Source organism: Mustela nivalis (assembly GCF_964662115.1).
Source record: "Mustela nivalis genome assembly, chromosome: 12".
In the NCBI taxonomy this organism is placed as follows: domain Eukaryota; kingdom Metazoa; phylum Chordata; class Mammalia; order Carnivora; family Mustelidae; genus Mustela; species Mustela nivalis.
In genome coordinates, this window is record NC_139031.1 from 12,088,226 (window position 1) to 12,115,357 (window position 27,132).

Below are 27,132 nucleotides of genomic sequence, written 5' to 3' on the forward strand. Positions count from 1 at the left end.
GTTTTTTTTTGTTTGTTTGTTTTTTTTTAAAAAGCTTACCATCTTGTTAGGGCTATGAGACATACATACCTAAATGAAGAGTTGAGGGTAAAGTGAAAGGAGCACCAGACTGGGGACGGAGCTGGGGGCGGGGAGGGCCGTCCCACAACCAGCAGTCACAGGGAGAGGAGGAAGGCTAGCCCATAGTCGATGCTAAGTGTCAACCCTCTGACGAGACAATCAGGCTGGGCCGGGGCAGGTTTCCCAAGGGAAAGACGGTTCTGCAGGGGTCCTCCCCGGGTCTGGGGAGCAGCCCTCCTTCAGCCTCCGTGCCCAGCCCCAATCCCAGGCCTCTGTGCAGAGATGAGAAGGCATACCCATGCACCAACGTCCCTGTGCTTCTAGGTTCCCAGATGTTCACTGTCCCAGCCTAGTTCAGCGTCCCAAGTGAGCCGCTGTAACAAGTCCCTGCTAACCTGCCTTCTGTTCTTGCCCCCATAGAGTAGCCTGTGATATTTAAAAGATTTAATCAGATCAGAATTCTCGCCCCTGCTTACAACCCTCCCATCAACTCAGTACAAGACCCACACTCCTTACCCGAGTGGACGCTGCCTCCTTATCTGGCCTCATTCTCTCCTTGACTCCTCAAAGGTCACCCTCCCAGAGAGCCTCCCCAGCCTCCTTCTAATATGTGCCTCCCCAGTGGCTTTCCAGTGGTTGTCTTAGGGGCTGTCCCTGGTGGAGGGAGAAGAGGCTCCAGCCCTCTCTTTCTCTCTTTGGCCAGAAGAGCCCTGCTTTGATCTGTGTCCATGTGAAATTTCATTTGAAGAAAGGGGCCCAGTGATTTCAACAGTTTTGAAAAGCACTGGGCTTGTCCGTTTGCAAGGGGACCTCAAGGTACGCCATTACAGGGCCTAAGCTTTGGATGGCAAAGTCTGACGGCTGCTCCCCTGGTTCCAAGTCTGTGCCTTTGGCAGAAAACGCTCATCACTCTCAGCTCTCAGTGCCGCTGGTCCTGGAAGGGGCTTCACACTTCGGCTCAGCCCTGGCCTCCAGGCAGCCAGCGCCACCAGCCAGCTGGGTGGGAAAATCTAACGGCCCCTCTCCGCGCCAGGACCCTCCGTCGCAGGGCCTCGGAGCCCAGCAAGTCCAGCCGAGAAGAGACGGCACCACCCCATGGAGCCGCAGCAGACAGCCTGTGCGGTGGGATCCTCCGGCTCCAAAAGAACGGTGGCCTCGAGGCCCCTCTAGTGTCCCTGTTTGTGAGCCGCACCCGGCGGGGGAAGGATGGCCCACGGGTGGAGGGAACTAAGCAAACATAATGCTTCCTTCTGGGTGTTCAGACACGCCACCTGCCTCCTTTGATGGCGCTCCCACCGGAAGCTCTTCGGGACTCACGACCATGCGGTCACCCTGCAGCCCACAGCCGCGCCCTGGTCACACCGATCTGTGCCCCTGGCTGGAAGAGGCCAGGGCCTACGGGGCCCCCGGGCTGCTGCCTGCCCCATCGCCCGGCCCTTCCGCCGCAGGCACAGCTGAGGCTCGAGCGGGGCTGGGCGGGGAGACGGTTGCCACGCCGGCCTGCCGGCTCCCGTGCCCACAGCAGGCACAGCTTCCCGGTCCGCCTCCTCCTCTTCGCTGCCATCTCTAATTAGCGCTTCCCAGGTTGCCAAATCCTGGGTTCCAGTGTCCCATCCCCCGACCAACCCTCCCGACTTCCAGTTTCTCTGCTGTTCGACGACCTCCCCCTGCTTGCTCTCTCCTCCCCCGGCTTCCGGCTTCCGAGCTGCCCCTTGATCCCGGCTCTGCCGCCTCTCTGTCCCGCTGCATCTCCTGCACCGGCTTCTCACTCTCCTTTCCTCTTTGCAGACTTGTTCCCAAGCTCTCGTCCCATGTAGCACACCCTGGGTGACCTCACCCTCTTCTCTGGCTGGAGACGCCCCCACTACGTCATTACGTCACCAGACTATGTGACATGACGTGACGTGATGTGATCTCCCATGCTATGTAATTACGTGTCCCCAACCCTCCAGCAACACAGAATGGTCAGGGTATATCCCTGGCTAAACACAGGTTTCCAGCACTTTCCCCACCAACCCCAATTCCCTGAGGCTCCTGATTTCTTTATTCTTTCAACATCTTGCCTCCCTGGTAAGGGGACCATCCATCCCCGTTTGCCTGGCAGTTGGCGGTGGGGGTGGGAGCGTGGCCCTGGAACGTGGGATTTTCATCCTGAATCTGGAAAGTCCTGGGCTGCGGGGGACAGATCAGTGACCCCTGCGGGTTCCTTCACGTCTTTCCCTCCACTCTGGCCCCCACTGGTGGTACTGCCCCAGGGACTGACAGATCCCTGCTTGTAAATTAAATTAACCATCGTGCCCTCACCCGGTGAGGAGGGCCACACGGATGCCCGGAATGTGTGGCTCATGTGGAGACCTGCCAGGCTGGGGTTGCATAGCTCTGGGGGCAGCTAACCCTTCTGCCAGCCTGAGATGTCACCAAGATGCACGTAATCTGTTAGCAGCCCAGTAATGGCCCCACCCTGTCCCACCTTGGAGTTCAATAATTTTAGAGGCAGGATCCAGAGTTCTGGTGTTAACCCCCTGCTCGGCCCACTCCTGAGCATGGACGGCAGGTGTGTGAGGTGTGAGCAGAGCCTCCTGCGTGGCTGCTGCTGGATGAGAACACACGGGGTTGGGGGGGGCGGGGGCAGGCCCGGGAGGGGCACGTGTCTCCACCCCCTTCAGGGATTGTCAGAGAAGCCATGTGGATGGACCCTGAGTAGAAACAGCATCAACACTGAGGCCTCAGATCTGGCAGCAGAGATGCCCTTCCTAATTCAAGAAGCCGCCAGCCAGGAAACCAAGGCCCTCGAGAAGGTTCTCGCAGGAACTCAGGGCAGTTAGATATTGTGTACACAGGCATCTTCCCAAACACCCATCCCTTATGTGACCAAGTGGTGCCCGAAACGTCACTGGAGTATCATTTCTGCATGTTTCTAGGGCAGGAAATCCATCTGCATGACAATTTTCTGCTCCCAGGAATGAGACAGGACGTCTGTGTATCCCTAGACCAGGCACGTCCATTCCCTTGTTGCTTCATGGCCAAAGGGCCTCCGTTTGGCCCCGGGTCTACCAGCCTGCTGCAGAGCAGAGGCGGCAGCCGTGCCCCTGTGGGCGTGTGTGTCAGGGGTCGTCAGGGGTCGGGACATCTGAGCAGCAGCCCGAGTCCTCCCTCAGCCACTCCCCCGAGAGCCCTCTCCGATCTTTAAAACCATAAAGAAGCAGATCGGCAAACAGAAAGAGGATCCCTCCTCCTCCAGCTCCGGGGTCTGCGTCCCAGGAAGCCGATGTCTACCAAGCCCTTCCTTTGCGGAGATCAGATGCCTCGGCAGCATTTAGCTCTCAAGAGCACTTTATAGCTTTGCTCAGACCTGCACGGAATACAAATTACTGTTGAATTATACACCATTGCATCAGCAGCGGCCGACAGGCGGGCTGCACGGGCTTTCAAATCCAAGGTGCCTTAGGGGTTTGCTGGGCTGAGGCAGGGAGCGGTGACAGGCTCCGGAGAACACCCTGCAAGGCATGGCGCCCTGAGTCCGGACAAAATCATCCATCATTTTGCGAACTCTGCAAACGCTCTAGGCACAGACCCTGCAGGAGTGCTGCCCCCCCAGCCCCACCCCCGGGGAAGCAGCATGTGTGTTCCCGAGGTTGCGTCTACGTGCCACAGGGCTGCTCTATGTCTGCGCATGCTTTTGCCCCCGAATGCAACATCCCCAGCTCAGGCGCTGAAAGGGACTGGCCTATGCGTACAGCCTGGCATCGGTTCTCTAGACAACACTTCCAGATTCCCGACCTAGAACCTGGAGCCTCATGCCTTTGTTTTCACATAGCTACAGGGTGTTGGGCAAATCCGTAAGCACTGATGTCAGGGACGGAACTGGGTCCTCAAACTTCCTATAGTGCAGCCCTAACCTCTGTGCCTCAGAGTGTGACCGTGTATGACACAGGGCTGTTGCGGAGCTAACAGAGTGAAAACGAGGCTGTTGGGGGGGGGATCCCTAATCCAAACTGACCGGTGTCCTTCCAAGAAGAGGAGATGAGGACATACAATGAGACACCAGACAGCTGAGCGCAGAGGCAAGGCCAAGGGAAGAGGCAACAAGAGGGTGGCCCATCTGCAAGCCGAGAAATAGGCCTCAGAGGAGACAACCCCAATGACACCTTGATCTTGGACTTCCAGCCTCCGGAACCACGGGATAATAAATTTCTCTTGTTTGAGCCACCCAGTCTATGATTTTTTTGTTGTGGTAGCCCTAGCAATCTAATGCAACAGGTGAATACATAATAAATGGCTTACTCCCATAACATTCCAATCCTCGATAGAATAAGACCATCTTTGTTTCCAGACCTCACAGCCACCCTGTGGCTACACCAGGTATCTAAACATAGCCATGCAGTGAAAAGAAGGGCCATATGCACACCAATGTTCATAGCAACAACAGCCACAATCGCCAAACTGTGGAAGGAGCCGAGATGCCCTTCAACAGACAAATGGATGTGGTCCATACATACAACAGAATATTACTCAGCCGTCAGAAAGGAGGAATACCCAACTTTTGTATCAACATGGAAGGGACTGGAGGAGATTGTGCTGAGTGAAATAAGTCAATCAGAGAAAGTCAATGATCATATGGTTTCACTTACTTGGGGAGCACAAGGAGTAACATGGAGGACAGTAGGAGAAGGAAAGGGAAAGTGAAGGGGGGGAATTGGAGGGGGTGACGGACCACGAGACTGTGGACTCTGAGAAACAAACTGAGGGTTTTAGAGGGGAAAGGGGTTGGGGGGATGGGTGAGCCTGGGGTTGGGTATGAAGGAAGGCACGTACTGCATGGAGCACTGGGTGTTATATGTAAACAATGAATCTTGGAATACAACATCAAAAACTATTGTATGGTGACTAACATGACACAATAAAAACTTAAAAATAAAACTAAAATGATTATGTTCCAAAAAATAATAATAAAAAAAAACATATCCATAGAAAGCAATAGCTACTGGGCACCTTCTGGGTTTTTCTCCAGCTAGTCTTCCTCACCAATGTATCATGCTTACTTCCTTTCACTCAATACCCATCAATCCATTTACTCTTTGGGTATAGATTTAGATTTGATCCCAACATCCATGGCTCTGCGGCGTTTCCACCAAAGACAGAGCCTTCACAAACTTGTGCAAACATCTCAAGGGCTGAGCCAATGGAAGAGGGCACTGGTGGGTGTTCAAGTGCCTTTTGTGATGGGAACTTAATAAGGTCAAAAGAAACTTCGCCTGGTGTCCTTGACTGGAATTGGACGCAGAGTCCATGTAGCTAGACTCGATGGTCTAAGCCAGGTCTCATCTCTCAAGAAGCCTTCCCTGAGTATGCCCAGCTCAAGATCATTCATATTTTTTCTGGATCCATAAAGCTTTTATAGTTCAAAATAGGTGACCTGACAGTTACAGGGATGCTTCCTGTTCTGTTTTAGTTCATGTTCAGCTAGACTGTCACTTTCTCTAGAAAGTCACTAGAAGAAATGGACGTCTAGGCTATCGGGCTTTCAGGTGAAACTACGGGCTTTGAAACTTAGAGGAAATGAAGTTGACACCATGCCTGGTCCTCCCATCCATCTCCTCCTCCTAAACCGTTCTGTGATCGCTGAGGGGTTTGTGCACCTGCCCGTGTGTGCGTGTACGCCCACGCAGGTGCACACCTACCCATGTTTCCTTGGGCACCTTGGGTTTTAGGAAGCATTTTTATATTCACAGAAATTCTGCATTGGAATAATACCTCTCTGCAGGATTATTCTGAAAAGCGATAATACATGTGAAAAGGCTTACAGAAGTTAAAATTGCTTTCTATATGTAAGGTATAATATTAGAAATGGAAGGCTTTAAGTGAGGGTGAGGAAAAATTGTTCTGGAGGACAAGAAAGGAATGAAGTTGCACTTTTCCTCTCCATCACCCACTCCACCTGCCCCCTCCCCGGTTCCGCCCCAAGGTCAATGCCATACCAGGAAGCAATTGCTCTCCACAGAAACCAGAGGAAGGGCTCACTCAGGACTCTCAATTCTGTGGACTTTGTGGAACCAGAACCATGGAATTTGGAAGAGCTCAGAGTACATCCTGAGACAGACCCCCCCCACACCCACCCTGCAGCCCCAGTAACGGAACTTATCCTCAGGCTCAGAGAGATTAGAGCAACCAGCAGGGGTTACACGACAGCATTGTCAGAGAAGCTTGTAAGCCTGTGGCTCAACCAGGGTGGGCAAAAGGAAGCAGCCTCAACAGCGGTGTGGGGAATTGCCATGAAACAGGAGCTGGAGACCTTTCCGAGGTGCCACTGAGCTTGTGCCCTGGTTCCTTTGGCATACGGAGGCGGCACTTAGCATTCTCCCACACTCATTCATTCAACCCCTACTATACAGTAGACTGTGAGAGCTACCTTTTTAAATCATTTTTAGTCTACCCAGTTTCCTTTTTTTGTTAAAACACTACCACCATTCTTTCTCATGGGGAAGCCATTCTGAGATCCCAAGGGTTCATTCAGACTCAAAACCAAATGTCAGGAGTTTTAACTTCTGTACCTCTTGAAGATGTGATCGCATACATGTGTGTATACGTGCAGCACGGAACGTACATGATATAATCCACATAGTAATCTCCAGTTAAATCATTTTCTAGAGGTCCCAAAGCATCCACAACAGAGAAAATATCTGACTTTGCCATAAAACCTAGACTATTTGATTGTAGAAGCATCTGAGAACTATTCATTATACTTCTTCCACTGCCCCCATTAAAAAAATCCCCCAGAAAAAGCCACCCCTGGCCCACACCACTTTTGCCCACCTGCCCTGGGATATTCCATGCTTCTTGGCACAAAAAGTTGGGAAAATCGGAGATGAGTGGTTTTTGGTGAGCTACAAGCTTTCCATATGGCGGGCATCTATGTACACGTGAGAGTCCCAGAAGACAATGAACCAAGAGTACAGCAGCACATCTTTCTCAACGTGAATCTTTGGAGCTTCCTATCCATCTGGGTCTTGGTTCAGAGCTGAGAGTTGGTGGGATCCAACTGGCTTCCTAACTAAACTGAGAGTGGCATCTACAGCTGTGCAGAAAGGAACATTCTCAAGCTGTGAACAGTGAGCTTCCAAGAGTAAAGCCACTTAGCGCATGCCATCTTCCTGCCTCTGCTTCTCTTTTCTCTCCTCTTTCTAGGCCAACCCTTTCTGGTGGATGACAATGGTCCCCAGAGCAAATGTGGAGAATCTATAGGGTGGAGGGCAATCTTGTCCTGGGTTTCTTGCTCAGGACAAGGCTTGGAAGTAATTCTAAACCTCCCGCCGATCATCTCTGATACTACAGCTTTGTGGTTGCCCTGGTCATTGACGTTCCTAAGGAGTTTACAAGCCACATCCCTCCCGTCCCCCGACCTGCCCCCAGGACCAGCAGGAAGCTGAGCACAGGTAGACCTATCCTTACATATGAATTCCTGCCTTGGTGGTCTAAAGCTCTCCTGGCCCAGAGGGACACTAAGGCAGCTCTATCCACTTCCGGGTAGGAGAACTCCAGCCAACGGAGATGTTCAGAGTGGAAAGAGAACTCCAGCAAGAATCAGAAAATCTGAGTTCTGGTCCCATCCCTGCCCATGACATGGGAAGAGCACCTCCTCTCTTTGGCCGTGATCCCTCAACCATACGATACACAGAGGGAAGGACCAGATCTCTACGGTCCTTCCAGTTAAGTGATGCCCTGACTCTGGGTTCTTTCTGAACTGCTCTAGGTCGGGTTGCCAGTCATTTTGTCAAACATGAGCCACCTGGAGAGAAGACACTGCTTCTCACCTCCCAACATGCACAGAGGGGCTGCTGGATGAGACCATTAGATGTCATTAGCTGACATCAGTGTGCAGATGAGGCTCTGCTCTAAATTGCCTTGATTTTAAATGTGGAAGGAAGGGGGCCCAGCTGTTTAAGTGTCTGGAAGAAATTGGCTCCTGAAAGAAATCTCTCAGGCTTCTACCCTATCTGATCTGAGCCAATGCCATGTTAATTAGGAGAGGAAGAGGCTTGGGGTGGTAGCCAGAAGATCAGGCGAGCCTGCCACCTGGTTTGGTTTATGTCTCCATATGCCTGGCACATTTGTTAGCTTGGGCTGGCCTTTCTCTGAGATGATGTCACCTCACCGCTGGGTCACAGAACACATATAGTTTTATACGGATCAAACACTGATATGTAGTATTTACGACATGGCAGGCAATGTTGCAAGTGCTTTACTTAGCTCATTTAATCCTCCAAGCAAGTTTATGAGGTTTGGCTAAGGAAAATGAGGCACAGAGAGGTTAAGGAGACTATCCAAGGTCACACAGGTAGCAAGTACCGGAGCCAGGATTCATATTCACGCCTTTGCTGCTCGTTGTGTTGGCTCTCATTTCTCATGCATGCATATTGCCTCTGGGGCTGGACTGTAAGCATTATAAGCAGAGAAGCCTTCTTCTTCCCCAGCAGGGCCCTGTACGCAGTGGTGCTTCAATAAGACCTATCAACTAGATGGTGACATTGGGAGAAGGGTCACTACATTTGGTAGTGACCAAAAGTGCCCCAAGGAGGTTCTGAGAACCACTCAGACTCATGGCTCAGGTAATAAAACTCTTACTGCTGAATTCTTCAGAGAACTTGGAAGTCTTTCCATAACATGTACACAGGGTCACTCCTTATTTGTGCCATGGAGAAGGGTGAGTTCCTGTGGAGGAATAAGATTCTCCCAGCAGATGTAGGGTGGAGAGGTCGGGAAAGGAAATGAATCAAGATCACAGCATTAACTTCCTTCTAGGAAGACTTTGTCGCTTCCCAGTGGGCCAGAAGCTGAACCCAGTGGGCAGAGTAAGCTGGTGGTCAGAAGAGGATCCCCAGGACCTCAGTGTAGACTCCAGCCCATGGAAGGGGTCCTGTCCTCCTACCAGCTCCTCCTGGCTCATCAATGGGTCTCAACCTGGGCACCTCTTTTCACCCCTCTTTTCTCTTGGAGATTTGGGGGATGGTAATTACTCATCTTGGTTTTCTGAACTCATACTCTAGTGAGAAAAGAATCACAGGAAGGAGGCTGATGGGGCAAAAACACGCCAACTCTATTACTGATAAGGCTAGCACAGCAATTGTGGCTTGACCCTTGGCCACATTCAGGGGTACCTATACTTTCCCCCCACTGACATTTTAGGATGAATTGCCAGAGGGAGGGAACATTCAGGTTTGCAAAGCAGGTACACTCACCCTCAAATGTTGACTCACACTGGTGGGCCCAGAAAAGAAAGACAAACAGGCCTCCTGACACCAGCCTAACCCTGGCGCCTCGACCTGGGAAGGCTGCCTGTGTGGAGTAGCAAACAGCAGAGGACCCAGATGGTGTGAAGCCTCATGAGCTCAGCCTCTTGGCCAACCTCACCAGAGAAGTCAGTCCCTTCTTCTCCATTGGGAAATGAAGTCTTCAAAGGTGGCGTGTCCTCCTGAAGAAAGAGGTTTCCAACTTTACAGGCCTTGATGGGAATGCTGAGCTCAAAAGAGAACTGTCCAACGTACCCTTGGCCATACTAACTCAGCTACTGTTAGAAACTGGACCCAGAGGCTTCTGGAAATGTGATGACAATTGAACTTGTCTCACAATGTTACAAGCTAAGCCACAGCGGGTATTTTCATTAACTATATTGTATCCTGGAAGTGTGGTGCAATCTTTAAGAAGTTCCTAGGTTTTGTTAGGGAGAGCAGTGTGAAGGACACAGTTACTCCCATTCCTCCCACCCCAGGATCAAAATTAGGGGGTAAAATAGCATACTAGGTTTACATTTTACCTCCACATAAAGCTGCTTAAGCATTTTTTCTTAGATAAAAAGGATTCTTTTTTGCTTCATTTATGACAGAGTTTAGTTACACAGAAAAATATAAAAATGGAAATTATTAATGGCATGTGAAATCCTAAACGAGAACGAGTAAAGAAAGTCTTGGCATATTGCTTCTAGATAGTGGCCAACTCTTGATCTCAGTGCAGGTTCAGCTGATTGATGGTATAAAAGCCCATTGAGGGCAACAGTAAGGTCAAGTTGACTTGATTCTTCTTTAGCCTCAATCTCTAGCCTACCCTGAGGCTGCTCCACAGTCCCTGGCTCAGAAAGGTCCTCTTTCTCTGGGCACCCACAGCCCTGTCATGGCACCCATCGCTATGCCTCCACCACTGCCCGGGTGGCCCTTAAGGACAGGGACATGTTTATCTGTGTACCTTGGGCACTAGCACCATGCCTAGCATGCAGTAGGCACTCAATCAATGTGTAGTGAGTTGCACTTAAGTCTGTAAAGCAGATAACTAAGAAGTAGTATAGAGCAGTCTTCAAATATTTGAAAGACTATTGGAGGAAGAGGGTCCTGACTTTAATTTATGTTACTTTGGCAGAAAGGGCCCAAGTCCAGTAAGTTGAAGTTACCAGAAACCATAATAAGGTTTAAAATAAAGAGGGGCAAACTGACCACTGGAGGAGCTGGCAAGGAAGAGGTCCCTCTGCTACCATGAAGGCCTTGACTCAGAGGGGACATGGGAAATTATCTCAGTTTCTGCTCCAGGAGATATTCACAAGGAGGTAAGTGCCATCAAGATGGTACAAAGCAATGGTCTGCGTTCAGAGGCAGAGTCTGGTTTTAGTTAAGCTGGTTCAAAAGGTTTCTAGAAGATGCTGAGGCTTGAGGAAGCAGAGGCTTTCACCAGGCCAAGCAGGGTGGCCCAGAGGCAGGCAATGGCAGGTGGTGTGTGTGTGTGGGGGGGCAACACGACATGTGGCTGGAAGTGAGTCCAGGGTGAGATTGTGACCCACATTAAACTCCGGCTGGTGAGGCTGACCTTTACTCAATAAGCCACATGGAACCCCAGAATATTTTCATCAGAGAAACGACATGGCAGGAGGTGTATTTTAGAAAGACAGAATGGTGTAAATGTTGAATTAAGTGGAAAGTCAGGAGAGGAACATCTATGTGATATGGATCCTTTGCTAGATGCTTTTCCTGCGAATCCTTTCATTCTATCCACACAAAAACCAGATGAGGTAGGCAGCACTCCCTCAGTTCTAGGAGAAAACGGAGGCTCCGAGTTTGGAGACACAGATGTCCACCCGGGGCTAAATGACTGGTCAACACTAGTGTCATACTCAGCGCCCCAGCGGTGCTCAGGGAATGGACACAAGTGAGAGAGCCACGGAGAGTACGGCAACGGAGATATTGGCAGACACTGACAGCTGGCTAAGCTACGGGTGACACTGGAGAAGTGAACAATGACTCAGAGGTGACTGGCAGACTCCTGTGCTGAGGAAGGCAAGAAAAGCAGCTCATTTCATGGGGAGAAGGGAAAGGACAGAAGATGACATTTGTCCAGCCCCCACAGTCAGCCAGTGCTTAGCATGGATGCCATAAACATAAAGCAGACCCATACCATCTACCAAGAAAGCACGAGTCTACCTCATGGCATGTTTGTGGTTCCAGAGAACAGTTAAAAACATGAGGCTAGAGCTCAGAAAAGGCCATTCCAAAGCAGTTCCAGACTCATCCACGCAGAGGTCACTGTCACTATGAGAGTAGATACTGGTGACAAGGAGACATGTTTGCAGGGAGAAAGGAAAAAAGAGCATCGAAAGCCACATTTGCAGATAAAGCAAAGAGCAAAGGAAACAGAAAAGACACAGAAGAAAGGCAAAATCATGAGCATGCTGTCATGGAAGACAAGAGATGAGAGTCTGAGAAACAGGTAAATCCATGCGAGGTCAGGAAGCGTTGGCTCGAGGCCAGGCGACAGGCGGAACAGCCAGGAGGAAGTAGGTCCGCAAGAAAGGAGCTTCTGAGACATGGTGGGAACAGACACCAGACTTCAAGACATGGGGGCTGGTGGCAGGGCTATAGAAGTAATAAGATTATTCTTTTTGTTCCCTGAACCCCCAGCAGTCTTCCTGTCTAGGGCCCACAAAAAGGAAAGGCTTTCAGCCAAAGACGCTCATTTTCCTATCTCCCTGGAGACACTCCCTTCAACTGAAGCAGCCTTATCTTTTCTGCCACCCCAGGAACAACAAACAGTCTTCATCCACCATGATGAGAGGTCTGGGTGGGGTCCTCTTTCACCAGATCAGGTCGTGATTGGCTCAAGGTTCATAAATACGTTGACAACTTTATTTTTATTGGGGAAAGAGCACTGCGTGATTAGCAGAGAGCTGGGCTTTGGAGTCAAATAGATTGGTGTTGGAATCCTGGGTCTGGGAACCACGTGACCGTGAACTCTGGCAGCAAGTGCTAGGAACCACAGAGAAGGCAAGAGCCAATGACAAACTGAGCAGAGGAACAAACACACAGGAAAGCCTCATGACATGCCAGACAGTGTTCCGCACGGTCCGCTTCTCAGTGATGGCTTAGCACAATCCTAGAAGGCAGCTCGTGTCTAACCTTCACCACGTCTGGACCTACTGCTATTGCTGACACTCTGGTAGCAGAAGTGACTCCCTTCTTGGCCTCTCTACCCCTCTGTCTCCTGCCCCTTACCCCGTGGGGGTGAGGAGGACTAGTCTAGTCTGGGCGTAAATGTAGACTGTGGCGCGTGTACGTAACTGCTTGTGTTGGGGCTCCCTGGGCCTGCCTAGCTCGTGTTCTACAAATGAGGGCTGAGTGGAGGATGAAAGCATTGATGTTTGAACAACACCCTCCATGGATACAGCACAAAAGGTCCCAACTGTGAGCCTCCCCTCCCACTCCCCTCTCCCACGGGAGCGGGCCTCCTATGGGGGGTTTGAAGGTCCACAGGGTGCCCCCCGGTGACACCACCTCCCCCACCCCCCCACCCCCGCTTTGGAGGTCTCTGAACTGTCATTCAAGTCACAAGTGATCCCCTTTCTGTCCTCTTTCCTGCTGAAAATTCAGACCCAGAATTCTTTTGTTTCCATTCGTTTGCATATTCAAGGTGTCAGTCCTTAAAAGGAAAACTGCTCTTTTACCACACTAATGGGTCTAGGGGTCTGATTCTTCTGGAAGACAGTGAGCAACTCCAAGGCACTGGGTTTTATCTTCGACTGAGTGGGCACTGGTTGTTTATTTAATGACTAATGTACACTGAGTTGGATCTAATGGTATCCTGAAGTGGGGATGGGCGGGCCTCTTTCACAGACACATCTTAGATATCCCTGGTCTTCTGATGGCTTCTATAGATAGAGAGTTTTTTCCAAATCAAGACTCGTGGTATGAGACATGATCTGATAATAGGAAAGTATATTTGAAATCAGGAGATCTTTAGAACGTGAAGGAGATAGAATAGCTTCACAGGCACTCGTTTTCCAACTATTTCATACTGGGGGATAAAAATGCATACCATTACTCACCTGTCCCCAAAGCCCAAGGTCTGTTAGGTTGAAAAGGTATGTCCCCCAGAGCAGAATTCCTTTACCTCTCTGGGCCAATCTTTATAAGCCTTCTCCAGAATAATGCTTGAGGGCCTTCCCGGAATCACTTTCTCACTGGTACCCACTCAGGCCTTCAAGGCTGTCACCAACCCCTCATTCAGCTCTCCCTATACCAAGCTCCTGCCCACCCCCAGCATCACGGCAGTGAGGCACAGGTGTGCTGCCCTGGGCTTGGAGGTGTCCTGCCTATACGGTGTGGGGGTGGCCTGGCTCTGCCCCCCACCTCAACAACCCAGGCCAGTTCAAGCCAGCTTTCGGGTGCCCAGAGGGAGCAAGGGCCCTAACTATTGTGTTCACATCATGCATCTCAGTCACCTAAGTAGTGAGGGCGACAAGATGCTTTGTGGGGGGAGAGCTCCCCGCCTCCCTTCCTCGGGTTTGGCTATTTCTGAGGCCACTTCTCACCTGTCCTTAGGCCTCCAGGGCGGGAGAGAGGAAATTCCTCCTCATTTATAGCTACTTCTCCATTTTGTTTCCCCAGGAGCCGCTTTTATGCCCACTAGTAGAGGTCTCTCCGTTTATTTCAGGAATGAGCATTTTTCTTTGATTTATGACTCATTTCAAGAGCCAGAGGCTTGCCTGACAAGTTCCCTTTCTCTGAAGCTTGTACACCTCTATAAGAACATCCTAGAAGAACCATAGGGATGGAAGCTTTTGAAGCTGCTTTAGAAATTACCTCAGTTTCCATGGCAATCAAGCACTGTGGAGACACTACCGCATTCTGGGTCTGTTTCCACTGAAAAGGCTGTTGGAGAAATCTGTTCTTTCTCAACAGCCCTTCCCCACACCGCCCAGTAATGGAGATGGTCTTTCAGGTGCTCTGCCCTCTCTCTCCTCTCCTGCCTGCCCTTCCCCCATCCCACCCTTGCCAATCATCCACTGTCTGTAGGCAAGGACCCCAATTCGGTACAGCAATGTTATTTCTACCCCAGGAAAGACAGGGTCCTGGCCTCACTCTGGACTCTATTCCCTGGAAAATTCAGACACGTCTGTGTTGGCGGAGGCAGGCAAGCCAGGAAGGCACCAGGCTGTGGAGGTCCACTTATCCCGAGACTCCCGGTCACCCACCCCACACTCAGCCTAGACACTGACCCAAAACCATGCCTTAGCGTCTGGAGTAACCGAACTTTGCTATTCCCTTGTCTCCTTACACTTCTAGGTCCGCCCTGCCTGTGTTAACTGGTTTTGATTGTTCATTACAGAACTTCACAAAAGATCCATCAGCTTCCACTGAAAACATCGGAAGTGTGTGCTCGAAGATTTTCCCAAATCCTGCTGTTTCCTTCAATCCTAGACCTCATCAGTATTCTCAACCAACCTCAATCAAACACCTGCACTGAAATAAAGGCCTTAAAGCAAACTTCTAATTCCCCGTCGACCCTGATCTGACCGTCCTGCTCTGGGACCCTGCCAGCTTTGCAAGGTGCTGTGTTCTCCCCGACTACAGTAAGCAACAAACTCAGCTTTGTCTTATTCGCAGGTCACGTGGGCAATGTTGGGAGAGTCAGCTTTTGATCTAAGGAAAGGGGAATGCGTGTCTATATGATTACTTGGTCATCAGGGACAAGGAGTGATGTTAAGCACAGCAGACTAGGCCCAAGTTAGGGCAAAGAGGAACAGGGAGCAGAAAGAGGGAAGACCTGATTTCTCAGGACCCTCTGGAGCCCCCACAGTGAGAGGCTGCTGCAGCCTGGGATCAAGGCGTGTGCATCTGGGACGGTGATGGAGGCAGAGCTGGCTTCACGGGCACGTGTGCCTGCTTTCACGAGCTGCTGTCACCATCTTGAATGTCTTAATGTTTAAAGGAGGGGTCCCAGGTTCTCATCTTGCATTGGGCCCCACAAATGATGTAACTGGTCCTGGCTGAGGGAAGGGGTGCTCCCGGGTGTGCTGCTATGCACCATTCTCAGGGGCACATGACAGTCCCCCTACTGACCTGGCCACGCTGGGGCACAGGGACCAGGCCCCCACTCACAGAAACTGCCATGGGAAGCGGAAGAAGCTCCAGCTTCCGGCACCCCAGAAGGAAGCCAGATCACTGATGAGTGAATGCCACATACTATCGAGTGATCACCCAGGCAAGAACCCCAGGTTCTTTCTGTCTGTGAAATAGACAGAAGGCAGGCCAGAGCGAGATGATGCCACCTCCATCAGCCAAACCCTCATCATGGTCTCCAAGGTCTTGTGGCTGCTCTGTTTTGTGAAATATCTCCAACTTAATCTGTTCCTGTCCTCTTGCTCAGCTTCCTCTGACCCAATGGGCTCAATCCTGTCCCAGGTCCCTTGCGTCCGTTATTCCTTTTGCAAGGACTGATCCTGCCAGGTCTTCCCAGGAAGACTTCCACTCAATGCAAGCCTTCAGTGGAAGGCTCTATCCAGCTGTGACCACCCGAGAGGCCTTCTGCCCAAGCACTGCCCCACATGGATGGCGGTGCCCCATCACTTTCTATAGCCCTTCTAGCTTTCTTCTCCACAGCTCCGTCAACTGGCAGCGTATCAGGTGTTTACAGTACTCAATTATTTGTCGCTTATCTGTCGCGCCAACAAGAGTGTAAGCTTTGTGAGCACTCTGTCCTCTTCCCCACTCTTGCCCAAGTGCTTCAACAGTGTCTGGTGCTTGATAAACAATGGTGAGTTATTGAATGAACGGATAAGGAGTGTGGTGATTGGCCAGAGAGACCTTATCTGCTCAAGCAATTTTATCTTTCTCATCCCATGGCAGGGTCTTTGCGTGCTGTTGCTAGCGATGGTTTGGGGCTGCTGAGAGCAGAGTGTCCCTGAAGATGGTTGTTTTCACAAAGAAGTAGCTGAAATAATACCTAAACCTTTCTGGAGAACAATGCTAAGCATTGTCTAAGCCCTTCACATGAGTCAACTCTATAATTCTCACAACCATATTTCTGGAAGGTACTATTACTAGTCCTCTTCGTAGATGAGAAAATTGAAGGAGTGTATACAAGGTAGTTAAGTAACTTTCTTGAGTCACATGGCTCCTTTGGTCCTGGACTAGCTCTTAGCTGTAAAACCGTAATTCCCCATTTTAGTTGGAGGATTCTAGCTCCTGAACACGGACGCCAAGCTCCAGTGAGACGGCAAGGAATGGAGGGTGACTCGTGGCCCATCCACCCTCCTTCACACCTCCTTCTAGGGTCTGCTTTCTGTCTTAGCATTTCCCTCTGGACATTTAGTGACAGAGCAGGCCCCCATGCCCGTTCTTGGGAACATGCAGCACTGTGGCTTTGCTGAGTGTTGGGTAGGCACTTTACAGGCACTGGGAGACAGCCCTCATTGACAAGATTTGGGAGTCCTGGACCAAGGCTGCTTATTCTTCTCCTCTAAAGTGCAAATCTGTAATGGAGGCAGGTCCTGAAGGGTGGCAAGGGCTCAACTCCTTCGATGAGCTCCAACTCTTCAGGTGAAAATGAAGCCTTCCCACAGTCTGGGTTGCTGACGTGACTGACCCGGGCCCTCGTCCCACATTAGGGAAGGGTGCATGTTGTTTCTCAGTCCTACTAGCAATGTGTTGCCTCTCCCAAATGTCTTTGTTTTGAATGTAATTTTCCAATGCTAATAAATATTCAAACAAGCACCTTCTGAGAGGCGAGACAGGAATGTCCCAGGGTATGAAGTTCTTTCTGAATCTCTGTTCGGGGTTTTGCAAGAAAGGTTGTTAGACAAAAAGCCAAGAGGAGAGTTGTGATGTTCTAGTGAAATCTCCCACGAACCTGTAAGAGCAGTTCAGCAGGGTAAATAGATGGGTTTTACGTCCTCGTTTGGTCATGGTAGGTTATAGAAACTTCTCTGCCTGCTAGAAGAGACTTACTTACATAAATATATCGGCAACAGCTACCATTTACTGAGGGTTTTATAAGCTTTGCACTGTGGTAAGTCACTGAGTTACTGATTTATCCTCTTCTCCAACTCAGAATATCTCACTTACGTGGGCTCCCTCTTCTTACCCATGAGTCACGAAGTAATGACCACAGTCATGAAGTGGAAGTCAGGACAGATAGAAATGCAGTCCTAGCCATGCTTCTAAGTAGTGCTGGAGGTAGGGGTGACCGTGGGGTGAGGCTGAAGGCAACCCTAGATCTTATTCCACTTGGTGGGCATCCCTAAAATCACTCACTGCCCAACGGAAAGAGTCCCCCAGACCAAACGCCTATTGCCTCAGACATTCCATTTTGGGCTTATACATTCTCAGAATGGCTGGGCCTTTGTCAGGGTTTCTATGCATCAGAAGAAGGGTATCTGGGGGTTTGGAGCACAGCTGAGCTACTCTCCAGTGAGCCTGGTGTCGGGGGCAACATCTGGCATGGCATCACTGCTCTGCAAATCACGGCCATCACTCAAGTCTGATAGCTCGAGCTCCTTCAGGTCTTTCTCTTTGCTCCCCCTTCCTGACTGGGAAGGGAGAAAAGGCCACACTGGTCACAGGTGGGAGGAAAAAGGACTTTTAATGATTTCTTTTTCCCATTACCACCTGTGCCCTCAATTCCAGCCATGATCTCCTTCGTCTGCCTCTTTGTGCTTTGAGAAGGGAGGAGGGGAAAGGGAATGGAGCGAAATTCTGGGCCTGGCAACAGGCCGGGAGCACAGACCGGAGGCATGCCGGTGTGGGAAGATGTGCCTGTGGCCCGGAGAGCTGAACACCCAGGCAGCGGGAGGAGCTGCTATCACAGGCCAGCTCTGTCCCCAGGGCTGCCACTCACGAGCTGCAGGGCCTGGGACAACTGATATAACCACTCTGATCTGGAGACACAGGGACACCAAACTGGATGGGCTCTAAGGTCCCTTCCATTTCTAACACTCTTGAACTCCTGTTAAAGATGGAGGTCTTCAGGAATTCATGTGTGATGCATACCCTTATTCCAAAGGCAATTTGAGACATTTTCTACCAGAATTACACAGACCCTAGGACTGTTCAAATAAAGAGAGAACGAGGATAAGGAATCCCATGGAAGGGGAGAAGATCAGGCCAGGGACAGAAGATAAGGTAGGGTACTTTCTTGATACCTGTGTCATCAAGACAAAACAAAATACCTTCTATGGCACGTAGTTCACATTTGCAATGCATGCATTCAACAGGTGTTTGAGGGTTCAGACATTGTTCCTGACTAGGGGGACACCTTTGGAGCTCATGGAGCTTACATCTAAGTGGGGGGTAGAGAGGCAGTGAACAAATACAGAATATTAACGACACTGAGACACCTAGTGCCCGTATTTTGGTGTCTATACACCCTTCTCCAATGAAAACCAGGGCTCTTTGGAGAAATGGCAGGAAATACACAAGAGGAGCCTGGCGCCCATTGTGATGTCAGAAAGCAGCAAGAGCTCAAACACAAAACAAAACAAAAAAACATACCAAACCAAAGATAACAACAGCAACCAGAACCCAAAGCCCACGTGGATAAGAATAGGTCAGAGGGGCACAGGGCCACCTGACAGAGAACCCCATGGTCAGAGCTGGGACTGGAGTAAAAAAACAAATCTAGTTTTGGATTATAAACCAAAATAAAAAATAAATAGCCATGAATCCACAGTGACATAAATAAATGATCGGATAAATTAATAAACAGGGGAAAGAGACAAATCTCCCTTGCAGAAGAATTCCAAATAACTTATGCACATCCTCCATCCTGAAGGACAAAGTCCCCGTTCCTCAGGCGTGCGCTATGCCTGGTGACATCCCTCCACAGGGGACAGTATGGAACCGGGAAAATGGGGTAACTCTGCAGGAGAGAAGACCCACACACCGTTTCAGCCGGGTGATCAGGGACAGCCTCCTCCACCGGTGGACAGGACGTACCCCAACACAGTGTGACGAAATGACACTTTACCTGAGCGATTTTCCTCCCCAACCCCACTACCCAGCCTAATCATGAGAAAAGAAATCGGGCAAGGTCCAGGAGAGCGGCATTCTGCAGTATGGACGAGCAGTGCTCCTCAAAGCCGAGGAGGTCCTTAAAAACAAGGACAGTCTGAGAAGTGGCCATAGCCGCGCGGAGCCTCAGGGGACAGGACAACTAGATGTACGTGTGATCCTGGACAGGAGCGTGGAACAGAGAGAACACTGGATGTCAGGTATCAACTAAGAGAAGCGGAATAAACTATGCCCATGTGTTAAGAATCTATCAATATTGATTCATTAATTGTCACAGACTCTGTGAACGGAAGATGTTGAGGATGGAAACCCGTGGGCAGGGGCAGAGGGTAACATGGGAACTCTCTGTACTATCTGCTCCATTTTTCTGTAAATCTAAAATTATAAATCTAAAAAATAGATTAAAAAAAAAAAAAGAAGCAGATCTGAAGGTCAGAGACGAGAGAAGTCGAGGGCTCTCTCCTGCTGACCCCAAACATGCAAGCTTCTGTGAGTGCAGCAAGTAGGAAACGGAACACCACCGACCACATCGTGACCCCAGAAGAGGACCCCGGGCTCGGAGGGGACCCCAGCCCCCGCTGACAGAGCGACTGCCGTTTTGTGAGACCTTGAGCAGAGACCCCAGTTGGGCTGTGCCTGGAATTCTGATCCATGGAAACTGTGAGATAATAAATACTAGTTTTGATGAAGTTGCTTAAAAAAATAAAATAAAATAAACTAAACCAAAACACAACACACATTTCAGAAAGCGGTGAGTGGCTGTACCAGGTTGAATTAATTAAGATGTAGAGAGTGATGGGGGGGGGCTTCATGGATTTGGGTGGTCCAGGAAGCCCTCTCGGGGTGACTTCTAAGTGGGAGTGAGTCTGAGGAGGGAGCCCGCGAGGAGGCCTGTGGGGGGAGAGCCCTATGGACAAAGGCACAGCCAGCTCCAGGGCCTTGCCAGGAAGGTTTGCGCACTCTAGGCAGGAAGGGCGGCCGGGTGGTTGGAGGGATGCCAGGGTCAGCACAGCAGAGCAAGAGGGTGGGGGTGGGGGCGGGTAGCAAAAGCCGGGTTACACAGCGCTGCCACTAAGGACAGAGGGTTTCGGTACCCCTAGGACCCACATGCTGAGATTCTAACCCCCAAGGTGATGGTATTAGGAAGAGGGGCCCTTGGGAGGTGATTAAGTCACAAGGATGGTGCCCTCGTGACTGGGATCAGCGGTTAGGGTTAGGGTTAGGGCCTCATAAAAGCATCAGAGAGCAGCCCCCACCAGACGCTGCACAAGCCCATGTACTGAGTTCGGACTTCCTGGCCTCCGGAATGGGGAGAAATACATTTTTGCTGCGTATTTTGGTACGATCTCTGGCATTTTGTCATAGCAGCCCAAGCTGGCTAAGACGGCTTCTAAAAAAAGGGTAAAGAATTTGGGTTTTACCTGTGCTCTGACTAGAAGCCTCTGGAGGGCTGGTAGTAGAGGAGCGACCTATCTGACTTAGGGTTGTTAAAAAAAATACGTTAACTGTGAAGGACGGATGGCTGGGTGCGGGAGTGGAGTCAGTCGGGGTGTCTAGACGGGGGGCTCTGGGTCAGCTGCGACCCGGGTGGTGGCAGAGGTCATGGGTGTCCCCCAGGAGCGTGGGCAGTAGGGAGTGGCGGGGGTCGGCCATTCACACTCAGCTTGAGGATCTGCATCCGTGCGGGGGCGCAGAGGTTCCCCAGCGAGAGAACTACAAGTAACCACAGCAGTCCTGTGCTCTCCCCCCGTGGCACCCCCCCCCCCCCGCCACTGTCCTGCGCTGTCTCTCCCCCATGCCATCGGTCCCTGCCCTGCGGAGTACCGCGATGACTCATCCAATCCAATGCTAATCTCTGGCACTTGCCTGCATCCAGCTGGTGCCGCGCCAGTCTGGGCTAGCTTGGCTCCTGGAGGCCCTGCCAGAGGGGAAACGGGCTCCCCACCACCACCCCCAGCATCCTGGCCCGGCAAAGCCGCCCCCGCATAATTAGTGGCCTGGTCTGTGCGGCAGGCTAATCAAACAATTTGTTGTTAGTCACGTCACAAAGGTACAGCGTACCCTGTTCAGCCTGGGCACTGGTGAAATCTGGACCGGAGTGGTGCACGGCACGGGCCATCCTCCCTCACGGTGGAACGGAGAAGAGGCCGCTCAGAGGATTCTGCTGGTTTGTGTTTGGTTTTGGGTTTTGGCCCTGGTGAAATTCAACCAGTGGCAAATGAAATTCCATCCTTGGACTCGACTCCAAATTTACCATTTTCATGCTTATATACCCTTCCATCTGCTCGCCATGCCCTTGCCTGGCCAGCCCCGGGCCCCTGCCACAGTGGGTCCCCCCAGCTGTTCTGGAAGCTTAGGGCTAATCCTTTGGGCCCCAGTCTGTGCCCGGGTGCAGATGCCTGGAATGCCAATCTGGGCAAAAGCTTGGGCTCTGAAGCCTTTTTGTCCCATTTTGCCATAAATACCTCTAGTATAAATGATGCTTTGCCTTAGGCATGAGGTGGCTGTTGCTGGTGGCGGACATGCTGAGCACGGGAACAGGCCAACCCTAGAAGGTTAACTTCTAGAGGTCAAGGACTGGTCAGGTTCTGGGAGGGTTCGGTGCTGACACGTGGGGTTCTAGAGATCAAAGCATCCCTTCAGGGTTGGCCCCTGGGCCTCTCAGTAGCTCCCTCTGCTGAGCAGGGGGGTGGGGGAGGACAGCTTCTGAGTCGGCTCTCTCTGCCGCTAACTGAGCCAAATTCACAGGGTCAGCAGAGGGCACCTGGTCTGGGCACTGCTCCCATGGCTGTATCTGGCCTCATTGGAAAGGATATGAACTTGAGGAGGAAGAAAGTGTTCTCCTACCCTTTGGGGGTTCAGCTTCCCCAAAAGACCCCTGTTCGAGAGATCCGCCCTTTGTGGCTTTGTCCTTGTTCCTCTCCTGCTAGAGCCTGGCCTGGCGGTGCCATGATGGGTGTGGACACCTCTGGTCTCCCTAGCCTCTTTCGGGAGGACAGAACTCTACTTATGGACAGAGGTACCAAAGCTTCACGGTGGATGGAATGGGTTAACTCCAACCAGGACAGTGCCCCAGGCAGCAAGAAACAGCTCTTAGAACGGCAACTTCTCCAAAGCGCTTCTTGATGCTAACATTTTATCATGAACTTTGATTTTGCCATTAAGAAAAAAAATACAGTGCATGTCCTAGAAAGCAGATTTCGCTGAGCCCCTCAGGAACCACGGCTCAGGGACTTCTGCATAGTAATCACCGAAGCCCTCTTACGGCGCTTGCCTATCTCTTGCTGCGCGGGGTGGGGCTTGGAGAAACAGTCTCCGAGGTGGTCGCGGAGGGAAGAAAGCAAGCAAATCGCGAAAGGCCTTGGCCAACTGGTTCACCCCTAGGAGCCCAACATTTTACACTGGAGAGAATGTTACGGTTCTGCTGTTCCATGGGCTCTCGGCTCCTTCTTGCTCCTGACCATCACCCCCAGAAGTCCTGCTGGGATCGCTGTGGGGCGAGGGCCCAGCACGCATCAGTATTTCTAAGAGCTCTTCCAGGGACGGGGCTGTGTGTGGTGACTGAGAAGCATGAAGGAGGGGATAGGGGAGCCAGGCACCCACTCACACAGCCTGGAGGGTAGGGGCCTCCGATTGCGAATCAATCAAAGCTTTCAGGCCCTCAGCCCCAGAGCCCCCTGCCCTCGCCTCCGTCGGAGAGAGTCCCACCCACCGTCCCAGGTGAGCAGGATGGCCCCCGACCCCCCCCTCCCCCCCCGGCCTCAGCTGTGGGCCCAGCCACTGTCGCTCTGTTCTGGCCCGCATACGGCCTGCCCGATGGTGTGCGATCCTGCCAGAGAGGATCAAAGGGCTGATCACAGTCTTCCTCAGTCTCTCTGGAAGGGGACTTGAGCCACCCAGAAGGAAGCTATCGGGGTTGAAAGGTCCCGGACACCTAACACCTGGGCAGGCTGTGAGCCTCGCTCGGGGCCCGGAGAGAGGGGCGCGCGTGCGGGGAGCGGCAAACACCTCGAGAGGGCAGGGATGAAAGCATGTCAGCAGCCGGAGCTCGAGGATTCCGGCTCTGCCCAAGGCCTGTTTGCTCAGCTTTTCTCCGATTCCTGGGAGACCTTTCTAGAGCCTCAGAAAAGCCCGTTGACGGGAGCCTGTCTCTGTATCGCCAGAAATATCTTAGAGGGAATGCTCTGGACAAACAGGGCCATTCCACTCGTATCTTTTTACCTTTCAGGGTCTGAGGGAGACTTTGACTGGAAGGTGGAAACAGAAAGGTCTCCACGGCTGCCTTAAATGGAGTGCAGGGGTCAGGGCCCAGCCCAAGCCTGGCTTCGCTGAAGACATGGGGCATGGACAAAGGACAGGCAGGTCTTGTGGGCCCGTGTCGGAGGGACACCAGAAAGAGGGATGTAGGGGCCACCAGAGAGCCCCCCTCGCTCCCTCATGACCGCAGGCGTGGGACATGTGACTCTCTGGGGCGGAGGGCTCAGTCAGCCTGGGAAGCCTCATCTCGTCTCGGGCCCATTACGGCTGTGCGTCAGGGTAGGAGGGCAAACCGGCCGGCCCCAAGACGAATTCTCCCAGCCACCGGCTCCCTGGCCCTCAGACGTCTCTTTGTACACCCAGAGGGACAGAGGCCACCGTTCCTCAGACTGGCCCACCCCTCTGCCTCCCATCCCTGCCCAGACACTTCACAAAGGGGACCCGAGCTGGCCATAAGCACATGGCGCCTGGAGTCTAATGGACATTGTTTCCAGGTGGAAGACTCGCTTTCCTTTCTTCCCATAAATACGACAGATTCCCGGTGTCTAAGCCCAGCTCCCCACGGTGCATCAACCCATTTCTCCTTGTGGAGCAGACCCGACGGTGAGCTGCAGCTCCGGCCGAGACCACAGGGAAGAGAGGCACACACGGAGCGTGGACCAACCTGACTTCCCGTGGACTGGAACCCGTTCCTGCCCAGCCATACAGTTCTCTGTACCTATAATCCTTTCTAGGGACCCTGGAGCAGTTCATGGCCGTGACACTGGCAGAGAGTAAGGGAGACAGACATGAGAGAAGGTCCAGCCCTGCCCACCACCCTTAGACTGCCTTACTTTGAAACGGCAGCAGCATTGAGGACCCATAAATCAAGGTGAGGATAAGTTTTTGAAAAGAAAACTGCCCAGCTTCCCACCCCAAAGTCCAAAACGTGCATAAAATGCCAGAGCATTTTCTGAGTTTGTGCTCTTGCTGGGTCTGATCCTCTGTCTGTGCCACGGACACACCATCTTTCCTACACCAGGCAGCCAGACTCCCGAGAGTGAAGGACCAGATCTTATTGGCCTCTGCAACCCCAGAAGCTGGCACAGTGACAGAGAGCTACGAGGAACTCAAAAACATGTCTGATGAATGAACGAGTGTCCTCTAGCCGTTCTCCCAGAATCCCCGTAGCCAGGACCTTTGCCCCCCAAGACCCCCCCACCCCGAGCCCACAGCCTTACCTCCCATGAGGAAGAGAAGCCCTGCCACATACTGCATAAGGCCCCGGTCCCAGCAGCAGCCCAGCACGCCGATGATCCAGCCGAAGAGGATGATGGCCACTGCCATGCCCATGAAGCCAGCTGTCATCCTGCGCAGATCTGTGGGGAAGCAGGGGGCACAGCGGTTAGCTCCAGAATCTAGACCTCGGGGTCACGGTGCATCCTGGCCCTGGGCAGAAGTGGGAAGTGGGAAGGCAACCTGCGCTACTCAGACAGGTTTGCATCACCCAGCTCCCTCTGTAGAGGAGAGAGCCCCCGGTTGTAGCTATCCTTGGGTGCGGAAAGCAGGCCAGGACAGCTGGGTTCGCAAGCACAGGGAGAGATCGTCGTCATCACTGCTGGCATTTCTCATACACCTCCTTGGTGCCAGGTGTAGCACTGTCCTTCCTGAGCATCTGGCTCAGCCGTTGGAGGGGGACAGGTACTATCTTTATCCCTATTTGAAAATGGATTGAACTGTTGACAGGTGTACAGGTGGTGAGTGGCAGAACAGGGTATCGAGCCCAGATCTGTATGGCTTCTGGTTGTCCCTGTGTCATCACCCACCTCTCCTGTGGAGGAGGGCGGGGTCTTGGGGGGCTGGCTGCACCTGCCGGGAGCTCCTTCCTTTCCCTCCAGGGTTGACTGGGGTCCCCAGGAGGTCCAATGAGGAGGAAGCTGCTGCTAGTGTCTTGTTCCTTCTCCTCGGAGCCAGCTCCCAGGGGCTCAGATTTCCCTGTATGTGGGTCTGCAGGGTGGGGAGCCACATGACCTGCTCTCACACGGAGCCCCTGGGAAGGCCTCTTCTGCTCCCAGGACACAGGTTAGTTCAGCTTTCTGGGTCTGGCCTTTTCCTGTTCCACACCTCACTGACTCTGCCGTACAAAGCCAGTGTGGCTCAGGGCAGGAGAAGAGCTGTCTGGAGAGGCAGTATTTTCAGCAGAAGGGAGAAGGCAGAGCTGCTCACACATCTCAGCCTCTCTCCCTCAGCACCTCGCCCTTGACTCTCTCCACTGCCCTCCGTGCGTGCCCCCACCTGCCTCCCATGCCCTCCCTGCATCCAGCCTTCTAACCTTCTTCAGAGTAGCACCCTCGCTGCTTGTCCTTGACTCCCTCACCCTGCCCCAGCGCCCACCGGCCTGCAGCTCCCTGTCCATCTCTCCGGTCCGTGCGGAGCCCAGCCGCCAGCCCCGGTCCCAGCCCCAGCCCCAGTCCCGCCAATGGGGCCAAAGAGGAGCAAACCCCCTGCCCAGCCTCTGCACCCAGGGGGTTGCCAGCGCAGCCTGAAGGACCCCAGGGGCACTCCCCTCTCTCAAAGGAAGGGAGGGAGAGTGAGGGTGTAGGGGAGGGCGCCCCAAAGCAAACTACATCCACCCCCCAGGGAGACCCAGGTCAGTCGCCTCGCATCCCCCCAAGTGCCCGGTTTCCGCACACCATGAGGGTGTCCGATCCCCTCTTTCCTCTCCCACTCCAGTCACCCCCACTGGAAGCCATGGCAGATCCTGGCACAGTCCGACTAGAGAACACTCAGCCTTCTCCCCTGACCTGCCACAGAAGATGAGATGCTGGGAGCTGCCCCCTCACCCCGCTGCCGCCAGAGTCGCCGGCTGGGGTACAGGGAGGAGGGACAAAGCAGAACAGCCTGGACGGGAAGCGGGACGGGACCCTGGGGCAGAGGCAGAAATCCATCCACCGATTTCTGCCCCGGATTGCATCCACGGAATCCATCCAGCTTTCTGCTCTAGCTGGGCTCCTCGGTCCTCCCCTCCCCAGCCTGGAACGCCCGCCCCGGCCAGGTAGAAGCAACGCCCACTGTAGTCGCTGCCGGCAACTGCCAGAGCTACCGAATGATCATGCCACGCGACACAGAAGGCGACGACCTCCGATGTGTTGGAGGAAGCCTGGGGCAGGCGCCGCTCCAGCCCAGCGCCCGGACAGGTGCCGCACGTCCCGGGCCGGCCCCTGGCTTCCCTGCTCAGGCACCCACGGCCAGCTTGAAAGGAGGAGGCCTGGCCGTCTTGCCAGGTGCACAGGCCCTTATCCTGGGAGCTGACTGCTGTGGTCGCGCCGGCCCCCGTCGCCCCTCCCGGCTCCTTCTGCTGCCACCTGCTCAGCCCTGCTTCCTTCGCGGCCACCCACAGTCCTTCGAGGGAGCCAGGTCCGAGCTGCCTCCTTGGTGGAGAAGAAACCCCACCTTGACACGAGAGTCCATTTGGGCTGATCCCTGGAAACGCTTCGTCCACTCTCCACTGCAG

General features: G+C 52.6%; 1 protein-coding gene across 1 annotated transcript in view; it reads right to left on the reverse strand.

Annotated features, from left to right (window-relative positions):
- TMEM178B (transmembrane protein 178B) overlaps positions 1-27,132 on the reverse strand; it is a 337,749-nt gene that overhangs the window by 12,043 nt on the left and 298,574 nt on the right. Inside the window, exon 3 of the mRNA XM_082693866.1 lies at positions 24,860-24,997. Within this exon, the coding sequence (XP_082549992.1) occupies positions 24,860-24,997 (138 nt within the window). The remainder of the gene's footprint in view (positions 1-24,859; positions 24,998-27,132) is intronic.